The sequence below is a fragment of the Gouania willdenowi genome, chromosome 13 (genome assembly GCF_900634775.1).
Source record: "Gouania willdenowi chromosome 13, fGouWil2.1, whole genome shotgun sequence".
NCBI lineage: Eukaryota > Metazoa > Chordata > Actinopteri > Blenniiformes > Gobiesocidae > Gouania > Gouania willdenowi.
Genome location: NC_041056.1, coordinates 1,348,426 through 1,374,686, shown reverse-complemented (window position 1 = coordinate 1,374,686; position 26,261 = coordinate 1,348,426). Strand labels below are relative to the sequence as shown.

The 26,261-nt window shown below is 38.7% G+C and overlaps 2 protein-coding genes across 10 annotated transcripts in view; both read right to left on the bottom strand.

Moving 5' to 3' along the window:
* Positions 1 to 146: 146 nt before the first annotated feature.
* On the bottom strand, positions 147 to 7,748 carry srsf7a (serine and arginine rich splicing factor 7a). Of its 8 annotated transcripts, none has more exons than XR_003675386.1 (9): positions 7,538 to 7,748; positions 5,202 to 5,430; positions 4,945 to 5,118; positions 4,772 to 4,858; positions 3,585 to 3,626; positions 3,436 to 3,480; positions 2,610 to 2,708; positions 1,589 to 2,041; positions 590 to 725 (listed from the first exon to the last, which is right to left on the bottom strand). XR_003675386.1 is itself a non-coding variant. In XM_028465145.1 (9 exons), the coding sequence occupies exons 3-9, from the start codon at positions 5,423 to 5,425 to the stop codon at positions 1,978 to 1,980; spliced, it is 735 nt and encodes a 244-aa protein (XP_028320946.1). In that variant the 5' UTR covers positions 5,426 to 5,430; positions 5,511 to 5,572; positions 7,538 to 7,748; the 3' UTR covers positions 656 to 1,977. The 8 variants fall into 8 exon arrangements, 7 of the variants coding, with proteins under 7 accessions (XP_028320948.1, XP_028320949.1, XP_028320951.1 ...); XM_028465145.1 differs by adding an exon at positions 5,511 to 5,572 and having other exon boundaries at positions 656 to 2,041; XM_028465147.1 differs by lacking the exon at positions 1,589 to 2,041 and having other exon boundaries at positions 147 to 725.
* Positions 7,749 to 11,007: 3,259 nt separating this feature from the next.
* The window catches only part of slc8a2b (solute carrier family 8 member 2b), a 119,718-nt gene continuing 104,464 nt past the window's right edge, over positions 11,008 to 26,261 (bottom strand). For both annotated transcript variants that reach the window (XM_028464398.1, XM_028464399.1), the window contains 13 exons: positions 26,064 to 26,201; positions 25,347 to 25,574; positions 23,914 to 24,273; positions 22,494 to 22,619; positions 21,817 to 22,015; positions 20,631 to 20,761; positions 19,371 to 19,744; positions 18,394 to 18,497; positions 17,637 to 17,654; positions 17,394 to 17,518; positions 16,131 to 16,230; positions 14,976 to 15,251; positions 11,008 to 14,398 (listed from right to left, as the gene is read on the bottom strand). In XM_028464398.1, coding sequence (XP_028320199.1) covers positions 14,022 to 14,398; positions 14,976 to 15,251; positions 16,131 to 16,230; positions 17,394 to 17,518; positions 17,637 to 17,654; positions 18,394 to 18,497; positions 19,371 to 19,744; positions 20,631 to 20,761; positions 21,817 to 22,015; positions 22,494 to 22,619; positions 23,914 to 24,273; positions 25,347 to 25,574; positions 26,064 to 26,201 — 2,556 coding nt within the window. In that variant the 3' untranslated portion in view covers positions 11,008 to 14,021. The remainder of the gene's footprint in view (positions 14,399 to 14,975; positions 15,252 to 16,130; positions 16,231 to 17,393; positions 17,519 to 17,636; positions 17,655 to 18,393; positions 18,498 to 19,370; positions 19,745 to 20,630; positions 20,762 to 21,816; positions 22,016 to 22,493; positions 22,620 to 23,913; positions 24,274 to 25,346; positions 25,575 to 26,063; positions 26,202 to 26,261) is intronic.

Sequence of the window (26,261 nt, the reverse complement as noted above, 5' to 3'; positions counted from 1 at the left end):
AAATTTGAAGTCATGAAATATGAAGCAAACAAAAAGTCAACTATGGTTTTTTGAGTGATAAACATTGAATGGGGTCAAATTGATCCCATGGATAATAGGAGGGTTATGAATGAATAAATTCAGGTAACACAAATGACACCAAGGACTTCTTTTTTGTTGAAGGACTTTATTGAAAAATAAAATTGCCGTCTCACCACCCAGGCAAAGAACACGAGAACATTGGGACGCTGTAAGAACAGCCTCGAATTAAACCAAACTCCAGCAATGTATGAGTTTTAAAATGTGTGAAACCTGTGCATGACGCGACACCAGTAAAACAGGAATGTGGAATAGTTAATTAAAGGCATGCAGTACCTCCTTCATCCTAAATCAGGAGTAACTTTTAATCACATGCTAACTACTACATTAGGGCAGGGACTGATGGAAAAGCTAAACAAAAACATGTCGGCCAAATTTCAGGAAAAACCTCCTGTCAGTTGTCCACGTCTGTCCCATTCACTGATAGAAGTCTGCAGCATCATTCACTACCTATCATCAGAACACATGACGTCTAAAACAATGGAGGGATATTTGATATTCATGCTAACCAAACACACAGATGCACAGAGGGAGGATCAGAGCCATAAATGATAAGAGCTGCAGACGAGTGTGTGAAAAGTAAAAGTCTTCTTCACTGGGCCGGGGTCGGGCTTCGATGCGGGGTTGCTGAGCGGGAACGGGATCGACTGAAACAGAAACAGAGGGAGATTAGCTCGCCAAAGGTGAGGATGGAATAAACAACAGTCCTGACCAGACCCATTTAAAACTCTACCAACATTTTATTTTATCAGAAGCTCTTCTACACAGACGTAAATGTCCCAGTGGATGATGTGAGTTTAGGACTGAAGGTGTTTCTAAACCTATCAGTGCTGCAGGGAGGACGTCCATCAGGATCTGAAGACCATAGCACTAGGAATGCTGATTCAGCAATAATTTCATGCATAAAGATGTTTGTGTTCTGCATTTACAGAAGTGGATTAGGGCTAATTTTGATCAAGAGAATAATTTTGGGAAGATCAAGAATAAAGTAAATATAATGTCGAGAATAACGTTGAAATATGTTGAGATTAAAGTCGAAATGTCAAGAATAAAGTCAAAATACAACATTGTGATAAAAGTAGGTTTGCTGATAAAATTAAATCTACGGAAGCTGATGGGGGCCAATTCAACCATTGTCATGGTTTATAAAAGTGAGTTCTATGGTATTGTCTCAGGAAGGGTAACAATAAAGTCCTGATCCAAAAATCTAAATAAAAAGATAAAAGTTGACTGATTTTTAGATTCTAAGATCCATCCCTACAGCACTCTAACAGTAAAACCAATGAAGGAGGCCTGTTCTCTGCTCTACACATTCAGAATGTGTGATGATGTGTTTGAGTTTCCTGTTCACTTCCTGTCTCACACAAACACACCACATGCAGTCACACACACACACACACACACCGGACATGCTGGTTATAGACTGACGTCTAGCTCTACAGTCAGGACATATTATTCACTTCCTCTGCATCAACATGAGCTTTTGTCAGGGCGTTGGTTTTTGGGTTACCTTTGAAGACAGTGGCAGAAACAACAAGTACAGAGAAGCGAAGGATGAAAGCACTGAAGGACGGATGACTACAACTCGGAGAGAGACTGCGTTGGAAGGCTCTTGAAGACTGATCTCTGGTCAGCTCTTTGGCTTTCAGAAGCTAAGTCAGAGGAACTGAAGAACTCTGGTAGGTAGGTAATGGGTTTAAAACTGATCTGAGCCGGTCGGCCCTCTGGTACGTCTGACGGCCGATCAGCTGGGAGACTCTAGACGACTCTAGACCAACGACTGAATGTGTGCGCGGGGCGGGCGGGGTGATCTCGTCTGAGCGTGTGCGTCGGATGAACACGCCGCCCATTCACTGTGGGGAGGGCTCGGTCGGTAGGTCGACCTCTGTCTGGCTCTAGTCACCCTCCCGCAGGATGAACACAGACCGTGGGTGTCAGTGCAGTGCGCAGCTCCCACCACACGCTTTAAAGGAAATATGAAAAATAAACAAAACTGTGCTGCAAAAATAGTTGCTCACCGCATCATCACACCAACGGTGCCATGTAGGCTGATCTCAGGAGAAGTGCCAGAGCTGGTTTGATTAAGATTAAGCCAAATTCAGAATAATATGGAATAAGAATAATAATGGAAAAAGAATGACAGAATAAATACTTCACTGTTATTCCATTAAAACAGAAGTTTCTCTATATCTGATCATTGGTCACGTGCTCTCTCTTCAGGGTCAGGTGATCAGATGCAGACTCAGAAGAGAGAGCACGAGACAGGCGTCATGTTTCAGCTAAAGATGCTAACATTAAATCAGCTCCACGTGGTGCCACTCCATCTCTGTGCTGACGAGGAATCAGGAACAGGAAGCTCCTCCATCTGCTGGTCCTGGTGGCAGCATTCCATAGCTTCCACCCTCCCCAAAAAACTAACCTCAGCCCCTGTTAAAGCTACACTGGCTGACCTGAGGACTCTTAAAAATGACACATGCTACATCTTCTATCACCAGTGTGTGCAAACAGAGCAAGACATGCTGAGGTCTTACCTGTTCCTCTTGTGGTTGGCCGACGGGGTGCGAGAGCGGGAACGGGAGAAGGAGCGCCCCCTGGGAGCAGAGGCGGACCGAGAGCGAGATCTGGAACGACTACAAAGATTAGTATGGCTGGAAGTGTTTAGATTTACACAGAAAAATCATGGAGTCTGGATCGAACGTTTTATTCTGAAAAATGATCTCTGGATTCAGCAGAGTCGGAAACATTAACAGCACAATCGAAAAACTTTTACAGCAACAAATATGTGATTGTCTGATCCAACGGTCACATTATGAGAATTCACGTCAGGAGTTAGTATAATGACCACTATGATACTAAACACCGATTTTTGTTGTGTATTTTTGCATCATTTAATACAGTTATATCTCATTTTGTTCGTTCTCGTTTTGATATTTTCCTGTTGATTCTGTGTAATTTATTTACTCATCTTGAGTATTTTTGAAGGTTTGTGCAGAGAATTAGAGCGAGGGCCACATGTGGTGTGTTATACACCACAAGGCAACAAAAAAATCCACATAAAAGCAAAAGTTGATCAATTAATGCTACCAAAATTAATAAAAAAAGAATTATGTATATATTATAAAGGAATGTGCATTTTTAACATTAAAAGGTTTTTTAATGATGCACTTCAGAAGTTTTAACTACTGACATGCATTTTTAATTTATTGGTATATGTTTTCTTTTCTAAGTGAAATTGTGCAATGGTATAACTGGTTGGATGTCTGTACTGAAGCTGCTGTTAAGGCAGTTTAATAACAAATAAAAAGTGATATGAATCGAATCAATCTTTGCATGTCGTGGACATTGACTACGACTCACCTCCTGGCAGGAGACCTGGACTTGGAGCGAGCAGGAGATCCAGACCTAAATTAAAGAGCAAACATGTAAGATACACAACGAGATCAAGGCAAAAATCACACACCAAACGTTACCACTAAAGTCAGGACATGATTAAACAAAGGTCTCACCTGCTTCTGCGCCTGGAATAGGATGGAGACCTGCGGCGGCTCCTGGTATAGTACAAGAGTTATAAAGGGAAATCAATCATTATTTTCTACGTGATTATTATAATGTAAATTAATTGTTAGCAGTAGTAACACCACCACAAATGTATTTTGTTCTACTTTTTCCTCACATCTATCTATAAAAGCAAGGAATCTCTGTGTGTGTTCCTCAAATCTTTCTGTGAATCAGGCTCAGATTGACCTGAGACTTTCAACATGGCTGCTGCTTGGTTAAAGGGTGTGCAATGTCAGATACCGTTCATAAATTATTTCATAAAACTGTCTTAAATGCAGCTTTGCAGAACAGCTCAATGTATTGTTGACAGGTAGTCATTGTAACTCACGATACGTTGAAAGCTACTACTGCAATTTTTATTTCTATTGCAACGACACATCATCAGTAGCGTAAAACTAACCTGTCTCACGACGGTTCAACTTCCCACTTTTCTATAGCAAGACATACTTCCTACAGGCACTGCACTCGTTCATTTAAATCAGAGCTTCTGAAACTTTCTGGGCTTTAGTACCCTTTTGTCCGACTAACATTTTGCTTAGAACACTATGAATAAATCAGTGATAAACATTTCAAAGAATCAAATTTTGTAAATAATCAGAATGAAATGGTATTTAGTGACTCTTGAATAACAGTAGATTTATTTTTATAGCTCCTGGTATGGGAGCTAGACTGACAATTATATTTTCAGTTCATGGTCTAATAATCATTATTATGATTATCACTTTTAAATGAAATAAAACCCCATATTTTTAATAGTTTCATTCGTTTATTTCTAACTCTCTCTCTCAAGTACCCCCTGTAGTGCCAGCATGTACCCCTAGGGGTACACATAACCCCTATTTAAGAAACATTACATCAAATAATTAATTAACTGTTAAATGATGTCGTTATAATCTGTCAAAGGTGGGGAGTGAGTTTATGGAACGTTCTTTTGTTAAGTTTCTGATGAGAAATCAAGGTGGGATCTTCTCGCTCCTTTTTGAGTATGAACGCATCTGTTGAGATGCTGTACCTGCATGTTTTCTGTTGGGTGTATTTGCGTTGTTTGATGTCATCGGCAGGTCATTTGTGTTGTTACTCAAAATAAATAAACTAATCAATCAATCTCATTAAGGCCGTTTCATTGCGTACGTACCTGCTGTGGCTACGGCTGCGGGAGCGAGAGCGGTAACGTCGGCCACGTGACCTGGACCTGGAGCGAGAGCGTGAACGAGAGCGGGACCTGGATTAAAAAAAAAAAAAACAGTTAATCACTTTCTGTCTTGTACGCGTTAGAGAATGACTGACAGCGTGATGAGCTATGCTCACCTGCTGCGACGGCCGCGTTTGCTAAACCTGTAGCAGTCGTAGGCGTAGTGGCCCCGGTCCCCACACTGGTAACAGCGGTCGTTGGGGTCAAACTGGCGGCGACTGGGACGCCCGCGGCCCTTCCTGGACATGCCTGTTGACAACTCCACACGGACACGTGAACCACAAAGGACTCTGGGAAATAAAAGGGAAAGTTCATTAAGAAAAAGGCCAAAGACACATCGCTGGCTTTCTTTAATGATGGCGTTTAAACTCACTTTCCATCCATGCCTTTAACGGCGTCCTCTGCATCTCTGCAATCCTCAAACTCAACAAAAGCGAACCCGGGGGGGTTCCTGGCCACCCAGACGGTCCTCAGGGGGCCGTAATAACTGAACGCTCGCTCCAGCTCTCCTTTGGCCGCGCCGTTGCCCAGGTCGCCCACGTAGACTTTGCAGTCAGAGGCCCTGGACGAGCTCCGGGAGGAAGAGTGGTACGCCATACCTCCTGGAAAAAAAAAAAAAACAGCCACAGAAGTTCCTTTAACCCCAATAATCACAAGAATGTCCAAACTTTGGCCGACTCACAAAACGATGCAGTGGTGGTAGCACAAGATGACGAGTTTCTATTGGCTCCGTGGTTCTAGCTTCTGAATGGCATGAAAGATTGAGGAATTATGTAATTCAAAATCGGATTAAACCAATCACATAATTTGGATTTCAGTTTAATCCAGATTTACCATTTTCATTCGGAATTAAGTGTTTACAAGGTCAGTTTGAACAGATTTTAACTTTCATCCTGAATTTAAGCTCTCGTGTTAACATGGCCAATGACACGAGTGCTCACGCTCTGAACTGTGGTTTCGTTTTTGCTTTGTGTTGAAAGAAAGCCATGTTTCACACGCCTCCTTACAGATATTCATGTTAAAATTTACCAACAAACACTGCATATTATCACATCCAAAAAAGGTCAAATCTAAATTGTTGTTTTACTTTTCAAGCTAACGGCATCTAAAAAAAAAAAAAATACATAATTCTTGAACTTACTGTAAAATCTTTTGTTTAGCTTCAATTCGGGACTGTGGTGACATTTGTTTAAATGCGACATTCCTGATAAAGGACTTAATTAATGTACAGTAATATAGAATTTTTTAACTCATTGTGTGAATTTATCAATGTTAGATTATTCTGTTTATTTTAATTTGTGCAATAAAAAAGCTCAAATTAATTTTTGCATCAAATACAACTGTTAGTCTTGGAACAAAATTAAGAAACATCATATAATTCAATTTTGTCTTTCATGATAAATCAATTAAAATTAGGGATGTAACGATTAATCGTAAGGCAGTTAAAAATCGATTCATAGGTATAACGATTGACATCGATGCTCTGAAAATTGAATCGCAGTACTTTTTTTAAACAGCAGAAGGCGCTATATATTTATCCCTTCCCTTGTCCAGCAGTGTACCGGCGGGCAGAATCTGCAACCATTTTCTTTCTGGCCGCCTTGTACTCTTACATGTTAATGTTACATCTTAATAAATGATTCCTTACCCCTTTAGTACCGAAAGAATATTTGTAATATGTGAATATCTGTAAAAGTCACGTTTTTCTATTAGCTATGTCTGCTAGCATAGCATCTCTTCTTCACTGCTAGATTAGCTGCATGCCAACCGACCACTGGGTTACCAGCGCCCTCTGCTGGTCCAAACAAATTTCTGACGTAAATCAGTGCAATGACGGTTTTAAGGCACAAAATACAATTTCAGTTGCACTTTTAAAAAGAACTATTATGCAGTTTTGCATTGTTTACTATAGAACCAGAATTTAAATTAATATGCTTCATTTGTATTATTTCTTTATTTATTTCATTCAAAATTTATTTTTAGTTAAATTGCATTGTTTTGAATAGTTTATCAAGGGATTCTTTGACAATTAAAAATAAAAGTAAAATCAAAGTATTTTCTAGTTTTTTCCCAAAAAAATAAAGGAATATTTTTCAGTCATCATTTAGCTACAGTCCCATTTTGTAAAATAAATCACGAGAGAATCCTATCGTGAGTTGAGTGAAATGTTACATCCCTAATTAAAAATGTATAAATTATTAAGATTGCTTACTACAGCCCTAGAATGATGAATACATAAATAGGTAAACATTGAATTCACCTCCTATCCTATTTAAATGCTATTATTACTAAGATTAGTTATTAAAATAATACAGTAGCGTTTTATTGTTCCTTGGTGTCCTTGACGACGGTTTTTTTTAAGTCGCCATGATGAATCGCGGTGTTTGTTTTAGGCGGGCTGGTTTCGTTAAAAGCGATGCAACCAACCCAACAGGGTTTATAACGTTAAAACTGGCACCAGGTTATTATAAAGCATAAAAAAATACAATAACATTAATTCAGTTAGTTTTATAACCCAGGATAACAAACTGCGTTTCACAGTTAAACTAACGGCTCGCTTCAAAGCCAGAATAATATTTCACTTTATGTTGACAAAATCCACCAGGAATTAATTAAATAGTATAGAGTAAAGTGAGCGTTTTCGGTCCGAGGTAACCGCGGCCTTGCTGCTAATAAACAATGGCGGCGACACACGTTGTCGCAACTTACTAGGCTTCGTTCTTTAGAGTCTACGATGAAAACGGACGTCAAACTTCAGCTCTCTCGACGACCAGGTGAGATTTTCGGACGAATTAGGAAGGTTTAACTCAGTGAAAAGTCGCTAAAACGCCGACCTGGTCGACATTAAAGAACCGTGCTCATTTCCAAAGAGCGGAGACGAACACACAGCAGAGACTGACCGCAGCCTCTTCATGTAACTTCCGCTCATGCGCACTTTAGCAAGGTCGCAATTCGCATGCGCAGTAATTTAAAAAGAAAAAAAAATCCGGCTTTTCTGAATTTTTATTTATTTTTTTGCTTGTTTTTTGGGCTATTTTTTTTTTTTATTTAATAAAAAAAAAATTAAAATGCCCTCTAAGTTCAGAAAAAAATGTCCGAAAGACAGTGAAACAAAACAGAAAATTAGTCTAAAAAACTGATAAAAAGAAGAAAAAAAGTTATTCCAAAACACACACACACACACACACACACACACACACACACACACACACACAAAGCCCAAAAAACGAACAATATTTTTTTCAAGTGAATGCAAAATGCAAAATGCAAATATCTACAACATATTTAAGATATTTATTTTCACTGCTATCACAAACACAAATACGGATTCTTAAAATTTTCTAGCCAACTGAAAAATGATATTCTACTCTCAGAGTTAATTTTGTCGACTAAAAGTTTTCATTTACTACATTTTTTTTTCAGTGACAATAAACTGAGTAATTAAAAAAATAAAATAAAATCATGTTGACAAAAACTACGGTATATCAAATTTATAGTAATATTTTTGTTAAGTAATAAAAACAAAATTATTAATTTCATCACATAAAATTAAATCCAATCAGAAGTCATGTGATCATGTGGTCTCGCATCATCACATCAAGTCTGTGTATTTACAATCATTAATATATTATCTTATATTAGGTTGATAAATGGTGATTCAATCTTTAAAAAAAAATGAATACATTCTCCTGCTTTATATTTTAATTTGTAACAGTTTAGTCGACTCAAATCTTAAAGCCATTCAGTTAATTAAAACTAGATAACTGAAACAGTCCTGAAGACTGAATTCTGACTAAAACTACATTATATTTGAGTCAAAAGACTATGACTGAAACTAAATATAAATATGCCATCACAATTAACACGGTGTCAGAGGGATAATTTGTTGATGCAAATATATTTGCTTTTCCCACTAATGTGTAAATAAAAAAGAAGTATTCCCATGTTTTGAAATATTAGTTCTCCCTCTTTTTTGGGTAAAATGTGGTAAAAATGTACATTTTATTTTAGAGTATATGTTAAGTGTATTTTACAATGTTTATTGTTCCTGTTTTCCATAATTAAAGAATCATTAAAACTGGTCTTGTCAAATTATTAAGCACTAGAAAATGGTCCACTGCGATATTCAAGTGTCTTTTTTATAAACTTAAAATTCAAAAGGTTTTAATTTAAGATATGTTTTAAGATGATTATGTTTTTAATCTGTCATAAAAATAAGTTAAATATTTATTTATTTATGAGTTTGGCTTTGTTGTCGTGTTACATGTGCAAAATGAAAGAGGCAGACACGTTGAACCTTGAAAATAAATAAACTATATTTAAATAAGGTCGACTTGACGTGATTAAAGACCTTCATTTTCTTTCAGCAACACAGTAGTACATCTCATGCCATGTTATCAGAAACAACTCATCTTTTCACTCTTTTTTCTTCTTCAGCATTTCATTAAAAAAAAAAAAAACTATAAATATCTTCAGTTAATTTATTATTACATTATTGAATAAATGTTTGTCTATCACATGGAACTGTAGACACTCAGTTATGGTTTCTCTACAAAGATTCAGGCAGAGAAAAATGTCATCATTAAAGGGAACGACTTCACACAGAGAGAAACATTGAAGAGCAAGACCTGGAGAGGTTAGAGGAGAGAACACAGACGTCTGACACAGGCATGTCCAACTCATCCAGTTTGGTTCATATTCAATGACAGAGCATTATCTGATCCAATGGTTTTAATTTAAGGATTCTTCTGGTTCCAGCTCACGTGAGTTTGATAAATGTGATCTAATGGCTTTACATTATTATGGTTGTCAGACGCCACATCACATATAACCCAGGCAAAAAGAGCAAATCCATTACAATAGAAGAGTAGATCAATAAGTCACAGATATCAGTGTGTAAAGAGTAAGTGTCAATCTCTGAAATGTGTGAATGAAATATGTCTACGTGAGTTTTATGGATCAAATGAGCACATGTTGATATTCTACTTGGTCATTTTCTCACTTCAAATGTTTTCAGAACTTTCAAAGTAAAGGTGGAAAATCAACAGAAATATTTAGTCTCAGTGTGAACAAGGTTTATACAAGACAGTATATACTATAGTCTATACTACACAGTATATACTATAGTATATACTAGACAGTATATACTATAGTCTATAGTAGACAGTATATACTATAGTATATAGTAGACAGTATATACTATAGTCTATACTACACAGTATATACTATAGTATATACTAGACAGTATATACTATAGTCTATACTACACAGTATATACTATAGTATATACTAGACAGTATATACTATAGTCTATAGTAGACAGTATATACTATAGTATATAGTAGACAGTATATACTATAGTCTATACTAGACAGTATATACTATAGTCTATACTAGACAGTATATACTATAGTATATACTAGACAGTATATACTATAGTATATACTAGACAGTATATACTATAGTCTATAGTAGACAGTATATACTATAGTATATAGTAGACAGTATATACTATAGTCTATACTAGACAGTATATACTATAGTCTATACTACACAGTATATACTATAGTATATACTAGACAGTATATACTATAGTCTATAGTAGACAGTATATACTATAGTCTATAGTAGACAGTATATACTATAGTATATAGTAGACAGTATATACTATAGTCTATACTAGACAGTATATACTATAGTCTATACTACACAGTATATACTATAGTATATACTAGACAGTATATACTATAGTATATAGTAGACAGTATATACTATAGTCTATACTAGACAGTATATACTATAGTCTATACTAGACAGTATATACTATAGTATATACTAGACAGTATATACTATAGTATATAGTAGACAGTATATACTATAGTCTATAGCAGACAGTATATACTATAGTCTATAGTAGACAGTATATACTATAGTCTATAGTAGACAGTATATACTATAGTATATAGTAGACAGTATATACTATAGTCTATAGTAGACAGTATATACTATAGTATATAGTAGACAGTATATACTATAGTCTATAGTAGACAGTATATACTATAGTCTATAGTAGACAGTATATACTATAGTATATAGTAGACAGTATATACTATAGTATATAGTAGACAGTATATACTATAGTCTATAGTAGACAGTATATACTCATTGAGTTTGTAGTGGATGGTACGTTAGTGAGACATTTAAAACTCAGACTCTGAGTAAGTTGGATTGAAAGAATAGTAAATAGAGAGCGATAGTGAGTATGTAGTAGCTAGTTAGCATAGCATAAATTGTTCTTAGGAGATTTTTATTGTATAAAATGGGCGTGTCTTAACTGCTACAGAAGTAACGCCCATAATTAAGGCATTTTTTGAATTTCCCCCTAGTGGCAGGTCAGCAAAACCTCAGGATGTAGTTACACTTCAAGAAAAAGAAGAAATGACGAGGTCTCAGGAAAAGTTTTTGCACGTAATTTGCAACAAAAAAATAATTAAGAAATGACTGCAATAATGTGAAAATAAGCACAGAAAGATTTCAAATGTTGGAAGGTTTCAGTGAATGTGTGAATTTTGAGGGATGACTGAGATATCAGGAATTCACGTTTCTCTGTCGTTTGTACTTTGAACACTTTAAATCCTTTTGTGGGCCAAACTCAACTTAAGTTTGACATGCCTGCCTCCGTCTTGTTGTGTGTAAAATATTTATTTTTTGTGTGTCTGTATCATGTTACACTGCCCCACATCTGTTAAACATAGACATTCTGTTTGGAAGTCAAACTGCGGTGGATGGACTATAGGCGTCCGTTTTAGTAGACCATGCTGCCAACATACAGGGATTCATCATGCATGTTTGTGTTTGGGGGGGGGGACACACGAGGGAGGAAGAGGATGCAAACACAGACACACACCAGGGAGAAAGGAGGCATTACATCTAAGTTATAAAACAGCAAAGGCCTTAGCCCTACAGTGAGCAACACAATCCTCAGGAGACACGTGGGGGACATCGTCCAGAAATCGTGGACAGTTTGGGTCACATCAGCAGGGAGGAGGTCCGACGTCTGTCTGGACGGCTATACTGGCATCGCTCCACACAGTTTCTTCATGTAAACATGCTACGTTAGACTCAACAGTTGTCCTTCACGAGCACAGGATGAACACGTGTACATTGGTGATAGATTTACAACAAACACTGCAGCAGAAGAAAATAAAAAACAGAAAGACTGAGCTCTCGCCAAAAAGCTACGACGAGAACGACGAGCCTCTTCTTCTCGTATATTGCACATAGAAACCACACTGCTGTCATCGAGGTCCAGCAGTGCAGCTCATCCTCACAGCGGTCATCAATACCTAAATATATCAATCATAGCATGAACACAAAGGTGACAGCAGATGAAGGTGGAAAACACACCAAAGTCCATCTCACTGAGCTCAGCAACAAAGACAAGCTACTCTATGAATCTACGCTTGGTTTAGAAAAGTCTACGTTGGCTTCGTCTGCAAGGAAAAAATACAAAAACTGGATTTATAAAGTTTACAAAGTACAGCTAGTTTGGGTCAGGGAATCAATCGTTAGCACTTCTTGTTGTTTCATGGCGAGATTTGTGTGTAATGTCGACTTATTTATTGGCACTGATATCAGGCAGTGACGACCAACGAAAGCCGACTAACCACCATAAGTACCGTCACGTGTTCCCAGTAGTTCCAGCAACTTCATTTTGTTTTCTTTTTGAAATTAATGTCAAGCTTTCAATTCCAGCAAATTATTTGAGTCTAAAATTTATATTTGTCTAAAAACAACTTGACAAAAAGAAGAACTTGCTGAAGTTTAAGAAGCTGTTGAAGAAGACAAAAATAACTTGCTGGAATTATTACGCGGAAGTCAAGGAAGCATCAAAGCAATCGGCAGATGCCTCTGAAGAAGACTGGCAGTTGACAGTCAAAACATGTCAGGAGATCAAAGTAAATTTCCTGAAAAACAGTCGTCTGAATAAATGAAACCTTAACATTTTTTGCAAATGTGCCCCTAATGAAAATTTCGCCCCTTATGTTAATTAATAGTATTATTTACATGATTATGGTTCTTTATTCATATGGAAGAAAAAAAAGCATAAAAAGCAGAGGAGTTCACCGTATAACTGTAACTTTAATCAATGTCGTCACAATGTTACTATATTAATGGAAATTAATGCCATTTTTCTTCATTATAATATGAGATAAATCTGCTGTACTTTCATTTACTTCCACGCTGCTTGTCTGATATATTGATAAATGTGAGAGAATGGTAGTGGTTTATGTACATGGACAGCTTGGCAGCTATGTCTATTGGGTAAACAATCCTAATTCATAACTAAGGAACGAGTGAATAATCCAGGAGGTGACGATAAATGTACGATCAAGATGCAATAACATCTTAAAGTAAAAAAAAGCTGTAGCTGTGAATGGTGACTGACATTAAGCATTAGTTAAACCCGACTTAGACAACCTAACATGAGTTCCTTGACAGTAACATGGCGGGTAAGGAAGCATTAGCCACGTTTAAGGATTAAATGAAGCCAAATTGATTCAAAAGGATCTGGTGATCTTTCCCGTAACCGTGGTAACAGTCCTTTGAGGTTGTTTGTTTGTTAAACATTACTGTAAGAAAAGGTCTGTTCAGCAGAAACGTGAGCACTGAGGTGTTTGTGGCTCTACATGCAAACAATTGATAGAAAACAGCCGTCGGTACCATGAACTCATCATTAACGGGTTCTAGTTACCCACGTTAACCCTTTGTGTATCTGTACACTGGTTCTACGGAGCGTCCTCTGTTGTGCATTTCAAACAAGCGTAAACACGTGTGACGTTATTTTGTGTAGTTGTAAACATTCGACTACTTCTTTCACCTCAGTGACAAAACATGGAGTAAACAGATCCTCGGATGGAACTCGGATGGATGAGTTTTGGTTCCGCTCGAACCCAAATCTAGACTTTCTTCTTCTTAAAGACGTCACTTTGCTTCGACTCTTCTCAGAACACTTCCTGTCACCATTGATCGCTGCACGACTCGTCTTTTTCTAATGTCCTGTTTTCTCATGCAAACGTATAGTGTGTGTGTGTGTGTGTGCGTCACGGTCCAGGACAGCCGTAGGAAACCTTGGGGAACATCGGACCGTATGAGCGGCTGAAGTAGAAATGGGTGGAGCCATGTTCTTCCTCTAGAACCCGGGGATGTGGCAGTAGGCCTCCAGGCTGGAGAACAGGATGTAGAGGAACCACAAGCCCAGGAAGAGCAGGCTGGTCAGGAGGCGGGACATCCGAGGGCCGCCCAGCTCGCCACCGATGGAGGGCCGGCGCCGGAACAGCAGCACGGCCATGCAGATGAACGCGAAGATGGTGAAGAGCGTGACGGAGAAGGCCAGCGATCCCGGGTCCACCCGAAACACGTCGCCTTTGATCTTCCAGTAGATGGCGGCCACGGACCAGGCCACGCCGATTCCCAGGAACACGTTGACGGCGTTGCTGCCAGTGACGTTACCAACAGAGGCGTCGGCATGCTGGTCCTGCATGGCAGCAACTTTACTCGCAAAGGTGTCTGGGAAAGATGGAGGAGACGAGACAGGGTTGGGGTCAATTTGTCCAGAGACTACACATGAAAAATAGCCTTCTGGATTAATCTGGTACATTTTTGGTATTAATATTATTAAACACTGTCCCTGATAAATAAACCAATGGAAATAATATACAATTGTAATAGTGTAATTCAGACATAGGCAACTGGTGGCCTGGGGGCCACATGTGGCCCTCGGTCTAATTTTGTGCATCCCCAAAACAAATCCCAAAACTTGTATTTCAAAAAGTTGGAAGAAATATAAAGAACAACATAATACACAAAATAACTCAAACACACAAACCAACAGCAAAATGCACAAAAATACAAAAACACAAAAAAATTCCAAAAATACACAAAATGACAACAACCACTTAAACAAAATGACTATGAAAACACAAAAACAACAACAACACATTAAAGAATAGTTCCAAAAACACACAAACTGTGAACAAAATTTCACAAAATGACAGGAAAATACAGAAAACAACAACAGTGACCTTCCTGACATCAAACAACTGATGAAAGACATAAAAACGTAGACGGGGACCGTGACGCTCACCTGGTATGGACGTTCCCAGGGCCACGAACACCACAGCGGTCACCGTGTCCCTCAGTCCCACGGTGCAGCCAAAGTGCGACGCCAAGTCCCCGATGATGGCGGTGAGGAACCCGATGGAGCTGATGGACACAATGAAGCAGGCCCAGCCATTCCAGTACTCTGTGGGCGGGACACAGGCAAACAGAACCTTCCAGAATACGGTCAGGAAGTGCATGACGTAGTCGTAACAGGACGGAAGCTGCTCCTCTCGCCCCTCCTCATCATCGTCTCCGTCTCCTGGAGGAGAGAAGGATGAAGATGGTGAGGAACATCTTCAATGTGAACACCTCCATCTTCCTCTAGATGGAGCCACAGAGCCACGCGAATCAAACACTGATCAACACGTTTGATCATAGAGGTCAACTTTCTCAATCCACATCAGATTATCCTGTTCAACTGATGTTTTTAAAAGAAAACTAAAGTTATTTTGACTTTAAACATGCAATAATCCTTATTTTTAATTATGCTTTTAAGTCAGTATTATTATATGTTTTTTAATACATGGTTTTACACTTTTTTGGCTCTCTACTGAATTGATTGCATTTCCGCATTCTGTATTTTTATTGATCTTATATCTGTTCTTGTAAAGTCCTTTATGCTAAAAATCCTCAGTATGAAAGGTGCTAAATAAATAAATAAATAAATAAATAAATAAATAAATAAATAAATAAATAAATAAATAAAGTTGAGCTTTGATCTCTAGTCAGCCAGAACTGAAAAATCCTCCAAGTTTTTTTCCAAAGAGAAAAGTTAAATATTACGATGGCGTATTAAGGCCAGATTAAAATGAATTTTAAAAAAATCTGGGCACTATGAGAATGAATTTTTAAGAATAAAGTTGTAATTTTATGAGAATAAAGTCATATTTTCTGCATTCATGTCCCTAATGAGAAATTTGCCCTTGTGTTTAGTAGTAATATTTGCATGATTTTAGTGACATATTTATTTATATGGACAAAAAAAACATAATTAAAAGCAGAGGAATTCACCTTATTACTGTAACTTTAACCAGTTCACATTCTGAGGTTTCACTTGTTTCAAAATTGTGATAAAATATGTAGACATTTATTTTGAAAGGCCCTCACAGACAACTGGCCGTGTTTACAGTAGACTCACCTGCACTGACAGTGACCGCCTCCACAAACTGTTCCCGCCATGAGTACGTGCCAATCACCAGCGCCAGGTTGGTCTTCTTAATCAGCTTATCCACGGTGCTCTGCCAATCAGAAGCAGACGTTAAAGAGAGGCGGGGCTTGTTTCTAACGTTTTAAAGACCAAGGTCTGAAAAACGTGAAATTCACAAAAATGCTGTCAGTGTGTAAATGTTCTCTCACACAACTGACAACCAAAATACACAAAAACATTTAAAGAAACATACAAGATTAAGGGGGAAAAAACACACAAATAAATAAAATGTGAACAGAAATACACAAAAATAACTGAGAAATGGATGAATTGACTTAAAAAATACACAAAAAGCCAAAAAGAGAAAATTGTATTTCATGAAAAAAATATTTTTTGATAAAGGAAATTTATTTTGGGGGTCGCCAGAAATTTGTGATATTGACATGGGGTCACGATCCAAAAAGGGATGTGAACCACTGCCAAGGAATAAAATAAAAGCCATCAATACCAGTATAAATGAGTCTAAAAATGACACTTTGAATTTCAAAGGGTGTGGAACATGTGTGGAACATGTGTGGAACATGTGTGGAACAGGAGAATTTGTGTACCGTATCATTTGTTCATTCGTTTTTTATTATGTAACAAAAACATGAAAAACAAAAAAAAACACTAATTATTTGATATTTGTTTCCAAAACCAAAATGAAAAAACAGAAAACAGCTTGTTTTCGGTACAGAAAACAAAAAAACTTTATTAAACTAATAAAGTTTTTTCTCCATCACCGATTTGCCAAAGCACGTGACCCGGAAGTGTACTCTCATCCGACGCTAACGGCTATGCTAACGGCAGTGCGGCATGATAAGATCTTCCAGCTGTGGATCAGAAACGTATCTTTTTAGCTTTATCTGGTGTTGAACACAGAACGTCCTCACGGACATTACGGAGGATTTAGAGACTCCTAAGTGTTGCAGAGCTAAAGATATCTCTGAATGTGTAACGCTTCACTTCCGGGTCACGTACTTTGGCCAATCGGCGATGGAGAAAACTAATAAAGGTGTTCGTTTTTCGTTTTCTGTACAAAAGAGCAAAAGAGCTTGAATTTGAAAAACAAGGCGTTTTCTGTTTTTTCATTTTGGTTTTGGAAACAAATATCAAATAATTAGTGGGTTTTTTTTCGTTTTTTTATGTTTTTGTTCCTAATGAAAAACGAATGATACACGGATTAAGAAGAAACAGAAAAGGAATAAAAGGAACCTTGAACTCGTAGGACTCCTCGATGACCACCTCCAGGCGGCTGTGCTCCCCCAGGATGGGCTTCCCCATCTCAGCTATCCTCCGGGCCTCCTCCTCCTCAGCACTCATCTGACCCTCCGCCCCCTCTGAGGGAAACAGGAGGAGACTCCATCAATTATAGACGCACAGTCAGCACTTTACTGTCCACTGTGTTCTGCTTTATAAGATTTAGTGATGAGGAGAGAACATGGAGTGAATGAATACCTTGGCTGAGCAGCAGAGCTGTGGAGGAGAAGAAGAAGAAGATTGAGTGAAAAGAACAATAGATTTACTTTACTTTTGTAAAATATAACAAACATTTTCCAACATTTCTCTAAGTTTTGAGGCTCTGTGCACATTAAAACCATTAAAAACTTCTTCTGCAACTTTACTAAAATGGTACATTTTTGCAAAACTCCTGGACTTTCAAATGTAGTTTTGGTAAATTATCCTGCATTCTTAAACATAAGTTTTTCATTATTAATGATTTTTTTTTCTTCTTACAGATACTTCACGTTTTTTATTAGTTTATTTTTTGTAATTTGTCCACATCGATTAAAACATTCATCAAAAAAGTCAAAATCCAACATTCAGTCCCCATGGTACGGAAGAGAATTAGGGAAAGAAAATATCTATTGGGCAAAACAAGAATAAAGTTGAAATTTTGAAAATAAACTAAAAATACAATATTGTGATATCGTGACGTATTTTGAGTTCATTTGAGTTCGAAAACTCAACTTAAATCTTGACATTTCAACTTTAATCTCAACATTATATCTCAACTTTTTTTTTGAAATTTCAACTTTAATCACAAAATTCCGACTTTAGTCTCGACATTATTTTCTCCATCAAAATTGGCCCTAATTCCGTACCATGGCTTTGTAAACATCCTAAATTCATAATTTTACCTTAAAGTTTAAATTTGAATTCCAATTCCAATCTAGTGGAGGAAAATAAAAACATCGTCATGGTGACGACAAACCTGAGATTCCTCTTTTCAGCCAACGCGGTTCTTCTAACACGATGTAGAAGTTTTCATGTTTTTCGTACTCTTCGTCATCAATGATCCTCACCTGCATAGTCTGACTGTACACACACACACACACACACACACACACACACACACACACACACACACACACACACACACACACACACACACACACACACACACACACACACACACACACACACACACACACACACACACACACACACACACACACACAAAAGTTGATCCATTGTGTCACCAACATTAACAAAAAAATATTGTATATTAATTTGACTTTATAAAGGAATGTTTTTATTTAAACTAAAATTAACGCCCACTAAGCACAGCAACGACGTCTCCTCTGGTTCTCCTGTTTGTTGTGTTGTGCTTTGTGCGTCAGTATTATGGGTATACTGGGAACGTGTGTAATGAGAAAGGTTCCGCATTGTTTGGAGTTCAAAAAACAAAATCAATTAACGTTTTTTTTTTTTTTCCTACCAATTTTTTTTTCTGTAATTAATGAATCACAATTATTGCGTTAAAGTCCCAGCCCTAATATTTTTGCATTATTTAGTAGTTTTCTTCATTTTGTCAGTTCTTATTGTGTTTTGTTGGGGTTTTTTTAAAGTATTTTTGAGATTTTGTCAAGTCATTTTTTACGTTCACTTTAAAGAGCTGCACATAATTATTTAATAAATAAATAACAATTAATACATTTAATGCGCTACTTTTATGTAATTAATTAATCACAATTTAGGCGATAAAGACTCATCCCTAAAATAAACGAAAGACCTGCTTGAATTTAATTCTACTTTTGACGATAAAGAACTTGTCGTTGGTGAACTCTAACACAAAAATGCACAAAATGACAGCAAAAGCACACAAAACGAGAGAAAAATATATAAGATAAAACCAGAAACACACAAAAACGAACAAAATCAGAGACGAAATATTAAACATTGGCTCACGTGGTCTGGTCGTTGGTGAACTCTAACTCCCCCCGTGCGTCCTCGTAGTCCTCCCCGGCCTTGGCGCTGCCCGACTCTGTGTGGTAGGGCAGGATGACGGTGCCGCGGGCCCCAGAGTTACGCACCACCGTCACCTCCATGGTGCCCACGCTCTCGCTCACGCGTACCGTGCTGTCGCCGAACGTAAAGATGCCGGCGTGGTCGTCGTCCAGGATGGTCACAGTGGCGACCAGGGGCTCCACCAGGCGAGCCTTGGGGGCCTGGCCCACCTCATCGCTCTCGAACATGCCCTCGGCATCCCCGACCCGCAGGTTGAGAAGGCGCACAAAGAAGTGCTCGTCCTCCTCGAAGATGTCGTCGTCGATGATGCCGACCTGCAGAGAAGAGGAGGAAACCACACGTTTTCTACCTGGAGCATAAAAATACTAAATCCAAACAACTAAACACACAACATGAGAAAAAATATACAAAATAAAACCAGAAACACACTAAATGACATGATAAACAAACAAAATGAGAAACAACATACTAATTAACACAAAGGACACACAAACATCATCAAAAATACACAAAATTACAACAAATACACACAAAATAAGAGAAAAATAAACTTACTGATATTAACAACAGACAAACAATAACACAAATACATAAATTACACAAAATGAGAGGAAAAATATACAAAATAATACCAGAAAAATACAAAATGAAAGACAAAATACTAATTGACACTAAGAACACGCAAACAAAAACAAACAAATACACAAAATTACAACAAATAGAGATGAAATGGACTTTTGTGTGTGTGAATCTGAACAAAACTGTGCAAATACAAATACATGTGCAAACTGTGGATATATTTGTGAACAAATCTCTCCCCATATCAGAAATGTTTAAACTTTTGACTTTTTTAAACGCTGTTATTCAAACCATTTCCCACTGGGACTCTCATTAGGACAACCATCATCATCATCATCATCATCATCATCATCATCATCATCTCTCTGCTTTGATCTCTGTGGATAATCCATCCAGATTAAACAGTAATTCAACAGGATTATTCACTACATGATGAAAAACACGGTGTGTTTTCATTCATAATCACGTCTGTGCTAATCCAACACGTCTCCTGTTTCATAATGCACACCATTCTTATCCCATTTACTGCAGCGGGATTATTAAAGTTTCATCTTTCCTTTGAGGATTATCAATTAATTTTTCAAAAGTGGGATTTTACAAAGCGGTAGAAACAAAGCTCACCTTGATCTCTTTACGAGTCTCTCCGGGTTTAAAGACCAGCGTTCCTTCACTGTAGTCGTAATCTGATCCAGCGTTGGCAGAACCATCTTCTGTTCTGTAGTCCACGTAGAACGTGTTCTCTCCCAGTCCTCCTGAACACACCAGGGATTAGACAAGATGAGTATTAATGACACGCAAGGGAGAACTATAGACAGAGAAACATAAATACTGTTAATATGTTAAATACAGAAGCAACACTGATGTTATCATCCATGGGAGCAGAAATACAAAGAGTAATACTAACGTTACCACAACATCACGTGAACTCTGATTGGCCAAAATGGCCCCACCCACATATAAAGGGGGCACTTGTTTGAGGTTTAAAGTTGATATAAATCACTCCAAACATATTTCTAACACAAATTAAAAATGACCCTCAGTCCAATTTTGTAAGGCCCCCAAAATCCCTCCCCAGAAATGATAACAGAAAACAGACGAAATGAAAAAAAAAAACTTAATGTTACGAAGAACAGGCAAACCACAAAAAAAATACTCAATATAACACTAAGAACAAAAAAATGAGAGAAAAGAATACTAATCGACAATAAGAACACAGAATGAGAGAAGAGTACAATAAATGATGTACAAAACACATAAAACGACTACAAAAATACACATTATACACACAAAAATGAAAATATACAAAAAAAAAAAACAGAAACATGCAAAATGACAAGAAAAACAAATTAATAAGAGGCAAAAATAGTAATTGACACCAAGAACACACAAACAACAACAAAAATATAAAAAAATTACAAGAAAAACGTACAAACGAGAAAGAAATACACAAAATGACAGTGAAAACACACCAAAACACAATAAAAACATGATATTAAGAACACACAGACAAAATCATTAATATACAAAATACACATAATGAGTGAAAATCATACAAAATAAAACAAAACCATAAGTAACTAAATATAATAATATACTAAATAAAACCAAAAACATGAACAACCACAACAAAAAAAAAAGACAAAACGACAACAAAAGCACAGAATGTGAGACGAATACACAAAACTAAAATAATACTCAGGTTGGTCATTATTCTAATGCTGACATGAATGTTGATCATGTGACCCTCACATCTAATACAATCACATGAGATTGCATGTTCTCCCTGAGTGTGTCAGTATGTCCTCACCCTGACAGACCACGGCCAGGGTCAGCACTCCACAGTTCTCCATACACTGGCTGTGGGCGCTCTCAAACGAGATCCTGCTGCAGATCTCCAGGTCGCCCTCGTCCTCCGGGGCCTCCTCGTCAGTGACGGCGGCGCGGCGTGCGTGATCAGCGGCGTGCTTCTTGAGGACGTTCCCCGCTCCAATCATCATACGAGTGGCCTGAGTGCAAGGAGTAAAGAGGTTTGGTTCAGGTTATGTGTCCAACTCGAGGCCAGGGGGCCACATCTGGGCCTTCAGAGCAGGGCTGTGCAGACACGGAGCAGATTTTAGGAGTAAGTAATCAGCACTAAGTGACAGATCTCAGTCCCAGCAGCATCAAGGATGAGGTAAGGTCAGGGCAAGGTTAGGGTAGGTACATGTAGGTAGAGTAGGTAGGGTAGGTAGGTGTTGGTAGGGAATGTAGGGTAGGGTCAGGGTAGGCTGGGTAGGTGTAGGTAGGGTCAGGGTAGGTGTAGGTGTAGGTAGGGTCAGGGTAGGTGTAGGTGTAGGTAGGGTCAGGGTAGGCTGGGTAGGTGTAGGTAGGGTCAGGGTAGGTGTAGGTGTAGGTAGGGTCAGGGTGGGTGTAGGTGTAGGTAGGGTCAGGGTAGGCTGGGTAGGTGTAGGTAGGGTCAGGGTGGGGCATGTGGTCCAGCCCTACCTGGATGCGGTAGAAGGCTCGGCTTTTCTGCTGGTGCAGCAAAGCGTAGTAATTGGCCAGTTCCACCAGTTGGTCCAGTTCCTTATCTGGATACTTCTGCTTCAGTTCCTTCAGGATACGAATCACCTGCACATCAGGGAGAGGGGTGGGGGGGGTGGGGGGGGGGCAGCTCTCAATTTAGCCTTCAAACACACTCTGACAACCAGGCACAGCAGCTTATATAATGTGCTGCTGTCAGCAGAAAACAGCAGGAAATGGGAAATTTATGAGCCACATGAACGCTTTTATTCTCATTGTGCAACTCTGAAACTTTCCTTGTGACAAGCTGGAGAATGTTCCTCAAGCTTCTACCATAGTTAGAGTCACTCAAGGTTTCCAGTGATTGTTTTATTTTGAGATCTTTCTGAAATATTCCTGAAAACTGTGACAGCTTCACCGCTGCAGCTATCCACCCACACACCCCCCCCCGCCTCCCACCGCCCGCCAACGCTCAATGCCATGTGACATCACTCAGCAGAGGAAACTTTAAGGAAAAGTCCAAGTTAGTAACAACCTGACGAGAGCAGAAAACTGAGAGCTGCAGCACAGATAAGAACATTTTACTACTACTGATGTGATTTTTCACTCCAAGGGCCACAGACGAGAATGATGACCAATCAAAACAGGAAGTACAAAGGTTTTTGTGTAATTTAAAAAAAAAAAATTCTGTCGTGTTCTGGAGTCATTTTCAGTCATTTTGTTGTTTTATTTTGGAGTCATTTAATGCATTTTTGTTGTCCTTTTGTGTGTTTTGACATCATGTTTATGCATTAGCATTAGCTAGCATTAGTATTAGCTAGCATTAGCTATAATTAGCACTAGCCTAACATGAACACTAATCTAGCAATAGCATTAGCCGAGCGTTAATGTTAGTCTAGCGTTATCATTAACACTAACCTAGTAATAGCATTGACTTAGCAATAGCATAAGCCTAGCATTAACACTAACCTAGCATTTGCCTCCCATTAGCACTAACCTAGCATTAGCCGAGCATTAACAGATACATCATCATTAACCTAGCAATAGCATTAAATTAGTAATAGCATAAGCCTAGCATTAACAAAAACCTAGCATTAAAATTAGCATAGCATTAGCCTATCAAAAATATTAACCTAGCATTAACACTAACCTAGCATTAGCATTAGCCTAGCAATATCATTAGCCAAACATTAACGTTCGCCTAGCGTTATCGCTAACCAAGCATTAACATTAACCTAACATGACATTAACACTAACCTAGCATTAGCACTAACCAAGCATTAGCCTAGCATTAATGTTCACCTAGCATTAGCATTAGCACTAACCAAGCATTAGCCTAGCATTAATGTTCACCTAGCATTAGCACTAACCTAGCATTAACCTAGCATCCTCAGTCTCTCACCTCCTTGCGGCTCTCATCCAGTTCCTGTCTGTTTTCTACGTTAGCCATGCCGCTGTTAGAGTTTGGCAGGTTTCCTCCAGTTCCTGCCGCTGCTCCTAAATTGTTGGCGTCCTGCGCTCCTCCTCCGTTTTCAGCAGGAACGACGGCGCCACTTCGAGGCGGGAACTTTCCGTCCACCATCATCTCCATGCCGCCCTTGGTCGGGGTCAGGTCGCCCTCCGTTTCTACGACGATGCCCCGGCGCTTGTCTGCGCGGTAACGCTTGCCCATGTACTTGTAAAACAGCAGGCGGCGGTCGGCAATCCAGGCCAGGAGGACGCACACGGGGAAGTAGAGCAGGGTGACCAGGGCCTCCCACAGCTGGAACAACAGTATGGTTTCTCACACACACAGGAAGAAGACAACAAGTACAAAACCAGGAAACACAAACTAGATCAGGTCTAGATGGTCCACCTCCCACTGCCTCAGCAGGGCTTCAGACATCATCAAGGACCACGGACTCCTCATGACGCGGGTTCATGTTCGACCTTTGACCCTCGGGCAGACTAAAGAACTGTTCCTCAGAGACATCCCCACTCTGAACTCCCACAACTCCCATCATCCTTCCTGGGAATCAAATCTTCTCTTACAACAGACTCATTAGACTCATGGTAATTCCTCACTGCTGCTGTAAATACACAAATTTAATACGTTTATATTTTATATCCATCGCTAGATCCTACAAATGTCTGGTTTTTTATGTTGCATCTTTTGTTAATTAATAGGGCCCATTAAATAAAGTCAGCAAAATGGTCCATTGTTCTATGAATCTGTGATAACCACATTTATTTATTCATCTGAATAATATCCACTGTTATCCAGGAACGTTTATTATTATTATTATTATTATTATTATTATTATTATAGTCATCTTAAAGATGGAAATCCTGGTTTTAATCACTAATAAAATGGTTCAAAGTGACCAAAAATGGTGGAAAAGGTGGTGAAATGGGATTTTAAAAACCACAAAAATGTGGTTAAATTGGCAAACATAATCACAAAATCTGGTGAAAAGAGCTGAAAAGTGACAATAATGGGTCAACATATGTGACTTTAGGTGTGAAAGTGGTGGAAAGGGTTTATAAATGATCAACATGTCTGGAAAGTGGAAAAAAAGGCAGAAAAGACATTGAAATGTGATGTAGAAGTGTCAGAAATGGGAGTTTTGTAGCAAAAATACATTAAAAAGAGCAAAATATGGTGTAGTTGCAGAAAAACCGTAGAAATAAGCAAAAATGGGCTGAAATTGTTCAAAAATTCTTAGTTTTTTTAAAGCATTTGGGGACCCCCTCCCAGTGTCTCGCAACCCCAAGGTTGAGAAACCCAGATTTATTGTATTAGGATTCTCTCCATGGGCTGGGGGCCCCCCACCAGGCTAAAGAGAGAGTGTTCACCTCTACGATTCCTGGAGACATGACGGAGAGGATGAGGTAGAGCCAGATGTAGGCGAAGATGCTCCAGAAGGCAGTGATGAAGAACACCCTCAGGTGTTTGATCTTCCTGGTTTCTCCAGCGGGGATCGTCCACACGCAGATGGCGATGATAACAAACATGTTGAAGGCGGCGCTGCCCACGATGGTTCCTGGACCGAGCTGACCCGCTTTAAACTCATGACCACAGACCTGTAGGGTGGGAACGTAGGGACTCAGTGCTCAGAGAAAACACTACACACACACACACACACACACACACACAGAGCTGTGTTGAGCATCGCTGGGTCTCACACACAATCAGTCTTCATCTAAAGCAAAAAATTGTGATGAAAAGTGGGCAACTTGGCCCGGGGCCACATTCCACCCTCTGACTCATTTTGTGAGGCCCCAAAATTAAATGCACAAAGTTGCAAAAATATACCCATAATGACAAAAAACAACACGTAACACACAAAATGACAACAGAAATACACAAACAACACACAGGATGATAGATGAACTCACAAATGAGACAAAATTAGTCTTTAAAACACACAATGACAACAAAAACGCACAAAATCCTAAACCATGACCATATAGCATATAATTATTATTATGAGTGGAGGTAACATGAGACCATCAGCTGTTAAATGATGAGTGTGTGTGTGTGTGTGTGTGTGTGTGTGTGTGTGTGTTCACCTCAATGACTGAGAGCAGAATCTCTGGAGCACTGGAGCCCAGAGCCATCAGCGTTAGATTAGACACCGTCTCGTTCCAGATCCGAACCGTGGCCACAGACGTCTCCCCGTTGGGCATCGTGATGGTCACCTCCTTCTCCTGGTCACCAAACACACCATGACACCAGTGTTAACAATGTGTGTTACTGTCCATGACAAC